At 32.7% G+C, this 12,944-nt stretch overlaps 1 protein-coding gene across 1 annotated transcript in view; it reads left to right on the top strand.

Annotated features, from left to right (window-relative positions):
• LOC106469776 (helicase POLQ-like) overlaps positions 1-12,944 on the top strand; it is a 63,522-nt gene that overhangs the window by 46,051 nt on the left and 4,527 nt on the right. Inside the window, exons 11-14 of the mRNA XM_022398332.1 lie at positions 1,603-1,807; positions 4,214-4,371; positions 5,226-5,321; positions 6,462-6,635. Coding sequence (XP_022254040.1) covers positions 1,603-1,807; positions 4,214-4,371; positions 5,226-5,321; positions 6,462-6,635 — 633 coding nt within the window. The remainder of the gene's footprint in view (positions 1-1,602; positions 1,808-4,213; positions 4,372-5,225; positions 5,322-6,461; positions 6,636-12,944) is intronic.

Below are 12,944 nucleotides of genomic sequence, written 5' to 3'. Positions count from 1 at the left end.
CATTAGTTAGCCAGGGCAAGTTTTTTGATCAACTTTGAGCATGATGGTGGGTAAAACAAAATATGCAGCCTAGCTAACTAATGAATGAATATTTACTGTAAAATTCTTATAAATATTATAAGTGTAGCTACCAGTTTGGCTGCCAATTTTGATTTCACGAGTTTAAGTTACACACTCCATTCTTTTTTGGCTGCACTTTTTTTTACACCTAAAGTGTTTTTAAGTAGATATCATGACTTTTTGTTAATACACGCCAACAAACCACAGCAAGTAAGAAAGTGACATTCGATAGTAACCCACATTAGCTTGAGGATTGCAACCCATTATTCGGAACAGGCCTTTACTTTACAGAACCAACAAGATTCTTTAAAATATATGGTGGTAGTTTTCCTCTTTAAAACAGTGTTAACAGCTTCCTTTATAGTAATGCCATGGAATGTAGATTAACAGTTTCTTGTCATCACCCCCATACAATCAGTACAGCTGTATCAAGCATCATTATGCTGATTGCTTAAACTAATATCATGTGATGCTAAATGCTCTTTAATTAGGATAATTTTATAAAGTTTAGTAAATGTGTGTTGAAAAGTTGGCAATGAATAACCAAATAACCATCCATACAAATTACAGTTCTTCTGGATCCATTGGTAAAAACATTTGCTCAGAATTGTCGCCCATTCCTGATTTGAGCAAAGATGTTACACAAGACTTTTAAAAAAAAATGTAAAAATTCTCTGATTTCTTCTCTTTGCTGCAACTTCTACAATTATGAGTGGAAAGATTCTTTAAGTTATCGTCTTACACTTCAACCTTGTGAAGTTGCAGTATGTTGGCAGTAATAAAATGTACTTATAGTATAAATTTACCTTTGCTATATCTATACGTGTGTAGTAGAATGTTTGAAATTAACATAGCAGTTGTGAAATGCATAAAAAAAGAACCTCTGTTGCTACTATATCTTCCCTCTTCTCCACAGTCGATATCAGACACTATATTACAAAACATGATCAGTCAAGTGATTTTACATAAAATTACAATTGGACATTTAGTGAGAAAGTAATTTTTAGCAAGAACAAGAGGTAAGACTTGTAGTTTTGGTAGAGGCATATTTTGAAACTACATTTTAATACTAAAATAGCCATTGTGAGTTAAACTGTTTGGTAAATCAATGAAGAAAGTCAGAGCTTAGAAGTTGTACAAAGAAGCTGACAGTACCTCTAAAAGTAAATGACAGAAAGACCAAAGTTTATTGATTTTCTAAACTGTTACAAAGCTAAGTAATTAGAAGATTTCAAGCAGTAGAATCTGTAAACAACCATATGTAAACAATGTTTTAATAGATTGCAGCAATTATTAAAACTGGCACCACCAATGATAGCTGCCCAGGTTCCAAAGTTCATGAATAAAATATCATATAAAACTAAGTCTAGGCTATGTCTGCTTGTATTTGGTTGAAAAGTGTTATGAACATTGGATAATACTGTTAAAAATATATACATATAAGATGGAATTTCAGATATTTTCAAGCTTCGTTCCACTGTTTACGTGACCGTACAAGGTCCATGGAGATTTCTGGGATAGTCAGCTACATATTTTTTACAGGTTACCAAAACTCTGAATGAAGTACAGCACTTCTTTGATCACACACTGTATTCTGTCCAGAACAAGGATATGGGAGGAAGTGCTGAAGATCTGGAGCATTCTGTTGACACTTTGGTAGAATCAAATCTTATAAAGAAGAAAAGAGATCCAGAGAAGGGTGTTGATGTGCTAGAAGTTACTCATTTGGGCAGTGCTACTTTTAAAGGCTAGTTTTTAAAAAATATTTGTTTTGATATTTAATATGTCTTAGCCTTAAATGTTATCCATGATTTAATGTAAAATGGGCATAAATCTATAAACTTGCTTAACATTACTGTGAAACATACGATTTTTACCTAGTTAGAATGTTGGTGAGTTATTAAATGACGTATAAAATAAAGAGTAATATTTGGCTTTACCAACAGTTTTTACCTGGTTGGAATGTTGGTGAGTTATTAAATGATGTATAAAATAAAGGGTAAAATTGTGCTTTACCAATAGATTTTATCTGGTTGGAATGTTGGTGAGTTATTAAATGATGTATAAAATAAAGGGTAAAATTGTGCTTTACCAATAGTTTTTACCTGGTTGGAATGTTGGTGAGTTATTAAATGACGTATAAAATAAAGGGTAAAATTGTGCTTTACCAATAGTTTTTACCTGGTTGGAATGTTGGTGAGTTATTAAATGACGTATAAAATAAAGGGTAAAATTGTGCTTTACCAATAGTTTTTACCTGGTTGGAATGACCTGGTTGGAATGTTGGTGAGTTATTAAATGGCATATAAAATAAAGGGTAAAATTGTGCTTTGCCAACAGTTTTTACCTGGTTGGAATGTTTATTTGGTGTGTCAAAAGGGATACTCACTAAACAATGTAAAAGTAAAGCAGATATAACAGATGGCATCATTGTTAACCATCAAAGGTACTTGGACAAATGCATTAGAGATAAATTTTTCAACAACAAACATGGCTGACTAAAATCTTCATCTTTTTGGTATAGTAAAGTTCATAATTTCACTGCTCACTTCATCACAATTTCACAGAATTGTGACTATGACATTCAGGCTCTCTTAGGTAAGGGGACGGAGGTGAAACACACACACATCATGCAGACTGGCTATCCATTTGCTGCCGATCATCCTTTGTCTGTGTGGCAATGTATAAGCCAGCACTGAAGAAAGAGGAATGTTGCAATTCAAAACAATAGTCAACAGGTGGAAGTTGTCTCATCAATAACTCCGGAGACCATACTTAAAATAAATATTTTAGGAGAGGAACACAATCTTTTAAAAAATGTGGAAGGTGGGTCAGCGCAATATGCAAATGTTGTTGTAATAAATAGTAATGTTGTTCCTGTTATAATAGTTGCCCCCCCCCTTTTTTTTTTCTTTTGCTAGCATGGCTGGCATTTTTGCCAGTGGCTGAAAAAGCAAGTTTCAAGACCTGGTAACAGGGTATTTTGTAGATGAACAAAGTAGCCTAGTAGTGTGCCTCTAGTGAGAGATTTAATAGGGTCTTCTCTAGGTGAATAAAGTAGTTAGTGATGTTAATGTAGTGAGAGATGTTATGGGGGTCTTCTCTAGGTGAATAATGTAGCTAGTGATGCTACTTTAGTGACAGATATAATGGGGTCTTCTCTTGATGAATATAGTAGCCTAGTGGTGTGCCTCTAGTGAGAGATTTAATAGGGTCTTCTCTAGGTGAATAAAGTAGTATTGATGTTAATTTAGTGAGAGATGCAATGAGGTCTTCTCTAGGTGAATAATGTAGCTAGTGATGCTACTTTAGTGACAGATATAATTGGGTCTTTTCTAGGTGAATGAAGTAGCTAGTGATATTAATTTAGTGAGAGATGTAATGGTGTCTTCTCTTGATGAATAACATAGCTAGTGATATTAATGTAGTGAGAGATGTTATGGGGGTCTTCTCAAGATGAATAAAGTAGCTAGTGATGTTAATTTAGTGACAGATGTAATGAAGTCTTGTCTATGTGAATAAAGTAGTTAGTGTTATGCATTTAGTGAGAGATTTAATGGACCTTTAGATGAATAAAGTAGCTAGTGATGTTAATTTAGTGACAGATGTGATGGGGTCTTCTCTAGATGAATAACATAGCTAGTGATGTTAATTTAGTGACAGATGTAATGAAGTCTTGTCTATGTGAATAAAGTAGTTAGTGTTATGCATTTAGTGAGATATTTAATGGGGTCTTTAGATGAATAAAGTAGCTAGTGATTTTAATTTAATGAGAGATGTAATGGGGTTTTCTCTAAATGAATAACATAGCTAGTGATATTAATTTATTGACAGATGTAATGGGTTTTCTCTAAATGAATAATGTAGCTAGCGATATTAATTTAGTGACAGATGTAATGGGGTTTTCTCTAAATGAATAATGTAGCTAGTGATATTAATTTAGTGACAGATGTAATGGGGTTTTCTCTAAATGAATAATGTAGCTAGTGATATTAATTTAGTGACAGATGTAATAGGGTAATTTCTTGATGAATAAAGTAGCCTATTGGTGTGCCTTTAGTGAGAGAAACTAACAGTTTAAGAATATTATTTATATTTTAAAGTACTAAGTAATTTAAATGGTTTATTTTTCACCATTAAATTATTTTTATAGGAGGTATTGACTTACAACTAGCTGGTCAGTTGTATAAAGATCTGTATTTAGCAAGGAAGTCCATTGCACTCAGTTCACATCTTCATCTGTTGTATCTTGTAACTCCATGGGATTTTCTAGATGTTATCAGGGTTGAGCCAGATGTTTACTTCACAGTGGTAAGTCATTATGAAGAACTAGTCTCTGACTTGTTACCTTTTGTAGCCACCTGTTGGAAGAATCTCAGGTTTTCTAAAATTTGAGCTAACTGCCCCTTTATTTTGTTGAAAACTCAGCTGTTAGACTACATCAAATTTACAGCTGAATAACTATATACATTGTCAGCTGACACCTTGAACATTTAATATGTACTCTCTGTCTAGAGCTAGTAACAATTACCTCATAACTTGGTAGTTGTACATGTTAGTAATATTAGTAAAAACAAGTCAAGGTTAGTTACTGAACTATAAGCATGTAAATATTAAAATACAGTAAATAAACAATAAGTTGAAAAATATGTTTTGGTATAGTTTCAGTGTTGTATTTAACTTTAAGGTGTCTACAGAGCTTTACAGCATAGACAGGCTGTAATGTTTATGCTGGCACCAAGAGTAAACATGTTGTATGTTTTGGCTTTTTTTTTCCTACTTACTGTTGTGAGACAAGACAGCAAGTTTCATTGAGAGCCAACAGTGTTATTATTTATTTAAAGTTGTCACTGATACACAACAAAATGGAAAAATATGTTTTGGTATAGTTTCAGTGTTGTATTTAACTTTAAGGTGTCTACAGAGCTTTACAGCATAGACAGGCTGTAATGTTTATGCTGGCACCAAGAGTAAACATGTTGTATGTTTTGGCTTTTTTTCCTACTTACTATTGTGAGACTAGACAGTGAGTTTCATTGAGAGCCAACAGTGTTATTATTTATTTAAAGTTGTCATTGATACTCAACAAAATGGAAAATATTGTTTTGAATTATTTTTGAATTGTTATATAACAGTTACCCTGATATTGTTTTTTATCTTTAAAGTATATGGCCCTTCACCCAGATGAACAAGATATTGCTGAACATATTGGTGTTTCTGAGTCGTACATTGTACGGCTGGCTAGTGGAAGAACCGTAAAGGTCAGTTGATGTATGATGCATGTTGTAGAACATTTCCAGATTTCATTACTAACAAAAATTTAATACCTAAAGAATAACATGAAGAAAATTTGACTTAATCCACAATATGTTTTTGATTTATATATAGCGAACTGCATGTAGTACATGTGTTTAAACTCAAGTTTAATTCATATCAGAGAATGAATTATATAAATAGTACAATAAAGCAGTTATGTAGATTTTGAATAGTATTTAACAAGCTTTGGCCTCTCCATGTGGATTCCCAGGGAACATTCTTTTTGTACAGTTATCCACCCATGCATTTGGAGGAAAATATGCTGTTGGTTGAATGGTATGTGAAATCACTGCCATTTTATTGACATTGTCCAGCACTATTGTCCATGTGAACCTCTGCTGTTGCTACACTGTCCTTAATGTGTTGACAGTGTAGTGTGTCCCTTTTAGGAATCTGTGGTGAGTAGCCAAAATCAAAAGAACAGACTTACTGTCAAGAAAAGATATTTAAAAGTTTCAAAGAGTTTAAGTGTTCCCATGATGGTGTTTTGTGGGATTACCAGAAGATAAAGTGTTCTTCATGGTAGTGTTTTGGGGATTACAAGATACAAGGTGTCTGTGCAGCATGATTGCCTAACTGAAAACCACCCAGAGAGATATAATTTTTTGTTTGTTTCTTTCATTGCTATGGGCATATACATGGTACACACTGTATAACCTTTAGCCCTGAAAAGTGTGATATAAACTACTTGTGAACTTGGAATTTTTTACCACCAAGAAGAAAGGGGATTCTCATTAATGCTTCCTTAAAGCTTGCTAGTTTCAATTTTCTGGTAAATAATGCAATATTTTGAAACATGTTGTGGAAGAGTTGTTTATCTATAACCATAGCAGAAGAGTTGAATAAAGAATTTATGTTGATATAAACGTATTCTAGACTTGAAAAAAGGTCATGTCTTGTATATAAGTATTGATATGTGATACTTTACACAGGTGATGCTCTGAGCTACTACCATTAGGAAGACACAGCAGTGTCTACTTATAATAGACTTTTAAGCCTGCTGATTGTTTTAAGTGCATGTGAGTTTGCTGGTAAAGATTTTTACTATTGTTTGTAATGTTTTTTGTTTTTGTAAACTTGTATAGGATGTCAACCAACAAGTAGCACATCGGTTTTATCTTGCCTTAATTCTATATCAACTGTGGCAACAGAATCCTGTTTGGAAAGTTTCCAACACATTCAGACAACACAGGGGTACAGTTCAGAATCTACTGACTAGTGCAGCTAGCTTTGGTGTCAATGTTTATCACTTTTGTCAGGTATAGTTGCAGTGTACAAAATGTAAACAATTGTTCTTTGCTTTATATGTAGTTATTCAGTGTAAAATTGTTTTAGAAATTGGCATCCATCAAATTTTTCATCAAGATATATGATTAGCATCAGCTGAAGATGGGTGTGATAAACTTCATTCAGTGGTGCTGAAGTTTTGAAAATAATTAAAACAATAAGTACATTGTTTTCTTCAATATATTATATGACCATTCTTGTACATAGGTATCACAGAATGATTAAGAAGTTCAATGTTTAAAAATGCACAATAATGTGTACAGTTAAAAGTAAAATATACAATTAAAACTCTACATGTTTGAGTAGAAAAAATTCCACCTCCTTCAGGAGACCAGAAGAAACACAGGAACTTTAATTTTTATACAATCAAATATGCACATATATATATATATGGCAAACGTATTCTTTCTGTATAAACCTTACTTATTATCTGTAGTTTGGTATATTCTGAAATTTGTATTTTATTAGCATTTTTTACAAATCCTGTTTATAATATATGATTAATAGCCTCTATCGATAGCTATACATTTTAAATAATTCCATTCAAACATAAGAACTTCATTATATAAAGAGACCTTAACAGCTCTATGGACAAACGATGAAAAAGAAGACATTTCTACCGAAACATGTAGAATTTTAATTGTATATTTTACTTTTAACTATATACATTATTGTGCATTTTTAAACACTGAATTTCTTAATCATTCTATGACATTGTTTTCTTACTAACCAAGTAGGGATTACATAGATAAGCTCTAAGAGAACTTAACAAAATAATAGTTAAATGAAATGTTGTTAGGAATATGTAAAGCTGTTTTAAAGCTCATACAAAAATACTTATACCAAAAGTAGAGATCAAGGTTGTTTTGGAATTCTCAGCATTGAGTAAAGTGATTTAATTGAAAATTAGTGTGTAAGTGTAAGAAACCATTATAAACAATCGTTCTTAAATTTAAGTCCCCATTTCGGGGTTACAGGTGTTTTGGGAGCCCTCAGAACTAATTGACATGAAAGTTAGTTGAAGATAGTGCACAAAGTTTAAATTTTTGCAATTTTAATATGGGGATTACCAAATGAGGGATTAAAGGGATTTGAAGGCTCTCAGGATTTAATTGCAAGTGAACAAGAAAATTGAAGTAACAAAGTGTGCAACAGAGAAGTATTAAATTTATAACTTATTATTTTTCAAGCTAAAATAATGAATGTTTTAGTTTTGTATAAATTTTAAAGAAAATATAATGCTGGCTAAATCCTATGTTATGACCTATTAAGAAATAATATTGAACTTGGATTGTTCTGTGTGTTTTTAGAATAATATTTAATAATGATTCTGATGGGAGTGTTCTCTGGTGCAACAGTAAATGAACAGTAGCATAGCTGTCATCACAGTAGCACTATTGTTATAGTAGTATAGCTGTCATCACAGTAGCACTATCGTTATAGTAGTATAGCTGTCATCAAGCAGCATATCAGTCATCACAGTAGCACTATCGTTATAGTAGTATAATTGTCATCACAGTAGCACTATCGTTATAGTAGTATAGCTGTCATCACAGTAGCACTATCGTTATAGTAGTATAATTGTCATCACATAGCACTATCGTTATAGTAGTATAATTGTCATCACAGTAGCACTATCGTTATAGTAGTATAGCTGTCATCACAGTAGCACTATCGTTATAGTAGTATAATTGTCATCACAGTAGCACTATCGTTATAGTAGTATAATTGTCATCACAGTAGCACTATCGTTATAGTAGTATAATTGTCATCACAGTAGCACTATCGTTATAGTAGCATAGCTGTCATCACAGTTGTTATAGTAGTATAACTGTCATTACAGTAGCACTATCGTTATAGTATTATCGATTTCATCAAAGTAGCACTATCGTTATAGTAGTATAGCTGTCATCACAGTAGCACTATCGGTATAGTAGTATAGCTGTCATCACAGTAGTACTATCGTTATAGTAGTATAGCTGTCATCACAGTAGTACTATCGTTATAGTAGTATAGCTGTCATCACAGTAGCACTATCGTTATAGTAATATAGCTGTCATCACAGTAGCACTATCATTATAGTAGTATAGCTTTCATCACAGTAGCATAGTTATCATCAAAATGTTAAAAATATAACTCCCAGTATGTAGGTCAAACCAAAATGGAATGGTTTAATCAGAGGCAGATTAAAGTGGGGCCATTGGGGCTGTAGCCCCATACTTGGGCTCAAGAAAGGCCCTTTATAAGAAAAAGAAAAACCATCCTCATCTTTTTTTTAGGAAAATGCTTGATAAAAGTCATTCAACCAAGTCTACTTATTTTTTAAGAGAGAGAGAGAAAAAGTGTATGAGATTTTGGTAGGCCTATCATGTAATCTAGAGTGCAGAGATTTGAATAGTGTGACTAGGTGTAATCCTGCTGTGACCTAGCACACTTGCATACAGTTTGCAACACAAATGTACTAGGTCAAAATGAGGCTAGACCTAGTTAAGCTAATTGAATGATAGGCCTCAGCCAATCAAAATGTCTTCCCTTGCAGCTTGCACTCGTGCCATTTCTTATCTTGTGATCACGCTGTAGGTCAAAAATGTAACTAGATCTAAGTTGCTAGGCTGGATTGAAGACATCTGTACCTTTTGATTCTTCATCCTCAAAGGCTTCAGATTTTGTTTAAGAAAAAGTCCAATCATCACTAAGAAGGTAAGTAACGGTAATTTAGGATATATTGTATCAATTGTCTGTGTTTATTTTACTGAATTTGCAAATTGTTATCCCGTAAAAAACCCATAGTTATTTGTGGGCCTACATTGGTCCACTTATCAGCTGTAAATAGTTCAATGGTAACTTGATAAGCATCATTAACTCTTTCCATACAAGCATCCTTTTTTTGCTCATGTCACAAGGTGTCACCGAGTGACATTCAAAATTTAATTATACTACTTTATTATCATGGTAATACAAATAAACATGGCGTAAAAATATAGCAAACAATCCAAATTTTAATACTATTTCAGTTCTAAATTCTTAATTTTCTAAGAAAACATTTAAAAAAAATCCTCAGTTTCCCCTAGTGTAAGAATTGTGGCATTCGCTCTCTAGGTATCTTCTCTTATTTAATTTATTCACCACCCCTTCAAAAAGTATGGAATTTAAGGTAAATTGCTCATTATAATATTGTTATCGCTCAGGCAAAGTATAATTTTCATAGCCTTCAATCTTATTTGCTTAATTAAGAAGCCATAAAATAGAAAATCAAACCCCTCTTGTTACGCCCACCTTTTACATCCACTCCTTCACAAATTACCAATAGTTCTCTCTCAAACTTGATACTATATTATTATGAAATAGAAAGCCAGAGTTTTAATCTATCGAATGGTATGTTATATTGTGTTAGTTTCTGTACATAAAATTATTTATTTCACCTCCTATTCAAACTTTATTCTCACGGGAAACACATTGATGAGCTTAGCTAAATTTTTAATGACTCTTATCACATAGTTAGAAAGCCAGAAAAATTATGATAGTTTATATATTATTATGCTGTGTTCTTTGGTGCATTATTAATTATATGAAAAGTTATTTATTGCAGTAGTACCATTAGTATAGAAAAGTAGGGTTAAGTTTCATTGACAGTTAACAGCAAAAAAAAAATGACGACTCAGGTAAGTAATATATTTCTTGTTTTTCATGTGTAATCTTTATTTATTATTATAAAGGTAACTAACATGTGAAAACTAAAAACTTTTTAGGTTAGATTAAGTAGAATAAAAAAAAAATTTCTTGTGATACACTCACGAGTAGCTTTTGATTAATCTGTGAGCTATACTTTCGCCAAATGATTTACAACTTGTTTGATGGGATTATTAGTTAGCACTGGTTCAAAGGGCAATAAAATTTAAGTAAAAACAGAAGTATACTATTATGAGTTTTAAGCTATTTAAGATAAACAAATGTAGTTTCATGTTACAATTTGAAGTCATTCCAGAAAGAAAAAAAGGGCAATTTAGATTTATATCGTATTTTTTATAGTGATTACATGGTTGGTCAAAATGACCAATTATATAGGAATACTGAAGCTATTGACTTTGATATATTTCTTGCTGAACACATTCAAAAATGTATAAATATAGGAAAAGGTCATGTTTCATATTTATACTCAACTGTTTGTTACAAATTCATAGAAATCCTATACAAAAAAGTTGTCACTGCAGTTATTCAGAAATCAAAACATCTAAGTATTACTCGGTGTCTGTTGATTCTACTTCAGACATATCCTACACAGATCAACTAACAATAATCTTTAGATACATTCTAGATGATGGCCCTGTAGAAAGATCTGTCACAATCTCAGTTTTTTTTTTTAACCTTAGTCTAGTTTCGATCATAATGGGCCTGGTAGAAAGATTTAGCTCCAGGCTCTTCTGAACCTCAGTTTGCCTCTGAATTTAATAACCACAAATCTTCAATTGAAATAAACAAATAACTTCCATTCACAAAATATTTAAACACACCTGACCACTTTCTTGTAGACATTAAACTGATAGATATAGACAAATTTTACATGAAACAGAAACAAGGAAATTAAAGTAGCTTAATGGATAGAACTGTTAAATATTGAAATGCCAAATGGCATCAATCTTGATCATGGGATTGTTGACCTTCATGCACCTCTTAAAAAATTCTGAAAGAAAACTTCACAGTTAGTTAAAAATGTATGATATATTTTTTTACTGTTAGTATTACAATATTGGTATTATTTCCCATATATTGCTTTACATTACCATTTTATTTCATTACCATCACCTGTTGTTTGTTATTTTATTACATTGCACCAATCATCACTTTTTATTCTCCTGAACAAGAACAGTCAATTATTTGAAAATGCTTGAGTTTTGGGTCTTTTTTTAAATTCATCCCAGTAGCATAGCTATCATTGTAACAGCACAGCTATCATCACAGTAATATATCTATCATCACAGTAATATAGCTGTCATTATAGTACCATAGCTATTGGTGCAGTAATATGGCTGTCATTATAGTAGTGTAGCTGTCATTATTGTGGTGTAGCTGTCATTATAGTACCATAGCTATCGTCACAGTGGCATGGCTGTCATTATTGTAGTGTAGCTGTCATTATAGTACCACAGCTATCATCACAGTGGCATGGCTGTCATTATAGTAGTGTAGCTGTTATTATAGTACCATAGCTATCGTCACAGTGGCATGGCTGTCATTATTGTAGTGTAGCTGTTATTATAGTACCATAGCTATCGTCACAGTAATATAGCTATCATCACAGTAATATAGCTGTCATTATAGTACCATAGCTATTGTCGCAGTAATATAGCTGTCATTATAGTAGGGTAGCTGTCATTATTGTAGTGTAGCTGTCATTATAGTACCATAGCTATTGTCACAGTGGCATAGCTGTCATTATTGTAGTGTAGCTGTCATTATTTGTAGTGTAGCTGTCATTATAGTATCATAGCTATCGTCACAGTGGCATGGCTATCATTAAAATAGTGTTGCTGTCATTATAGTACCACAGCTATCGTCACAGTAATATAGCTGTCATTATAGTAGTGTAGCTGTCATTATAGTACCATAGCTATCGTCACAGTGGCATGGCTGTCATTAAAATAGTGTTGCTGTCATTATAGTACCATAGCTATCGTCACAGTAATATAGCTGTCATTATAGTAGTGTAGCTATCATTATAGTACCATAGCTACTGTCACAGTGGCATGGCTGTCATTATAGTAGCATATCGATAATCATAATAGCATAAGTCTCATCACATTAGCATAGCTTAGATATCATAGCACCATATTCATGTTATCAACACCATCAACATTTAGTTTTTTCCTAACCACACTGTGCAGCACTACTGGTAAGAACTGTGCTACTAAGTCATATTTAGCATTTTCACCTTGATGTTTAGAAGGCATTGTTAACCACACTGTGCAGCACTACTGGAAACAACTGTACTACTAAGTCATATTTAGCATGTTCATCTTTATATTTAGAAGGTATTGTGTTAACCACACTGCAGCACTACTGGTAACAAGTGTGCTACTAAGTCATGTTTAGCATGTTCACCTTGATGTTTAGAAGGTATTGTTAACCACACCGTGCACCACTACTGGTAACAAGTGTACTGCTAAGTCATATTTAGCATGTTCATCTTGATGTTTAGAAGGTATTGTGTTAACCAAACCACACTGTGCAGCACTACTGGTAACAACTGTGCTACTAAGTCATATTTAGCATTTCACCTTGAT

This window comes from Limulus polyphemus, unplaced genomic scaffold (genome assembly GCF_000517525.1).
Source record: "Limulus polyphemus unplaced genomic scaffold, Limulus_polyphemus-2.1.2 Scaffold3652, whole genome shotgun sequence".
Taxonomy (NCBI): Eukaryota; Metazoa; Arthropoda; class Merostomata; order Xiphosura; family Limulidae; genus Limulus; species Limulus polyphemus.
The sequence above is the reverse complement of the archived record's forward strand: the minus strand, read 5'-3'. Positions and strand labels throughout refer to the sequence as shown.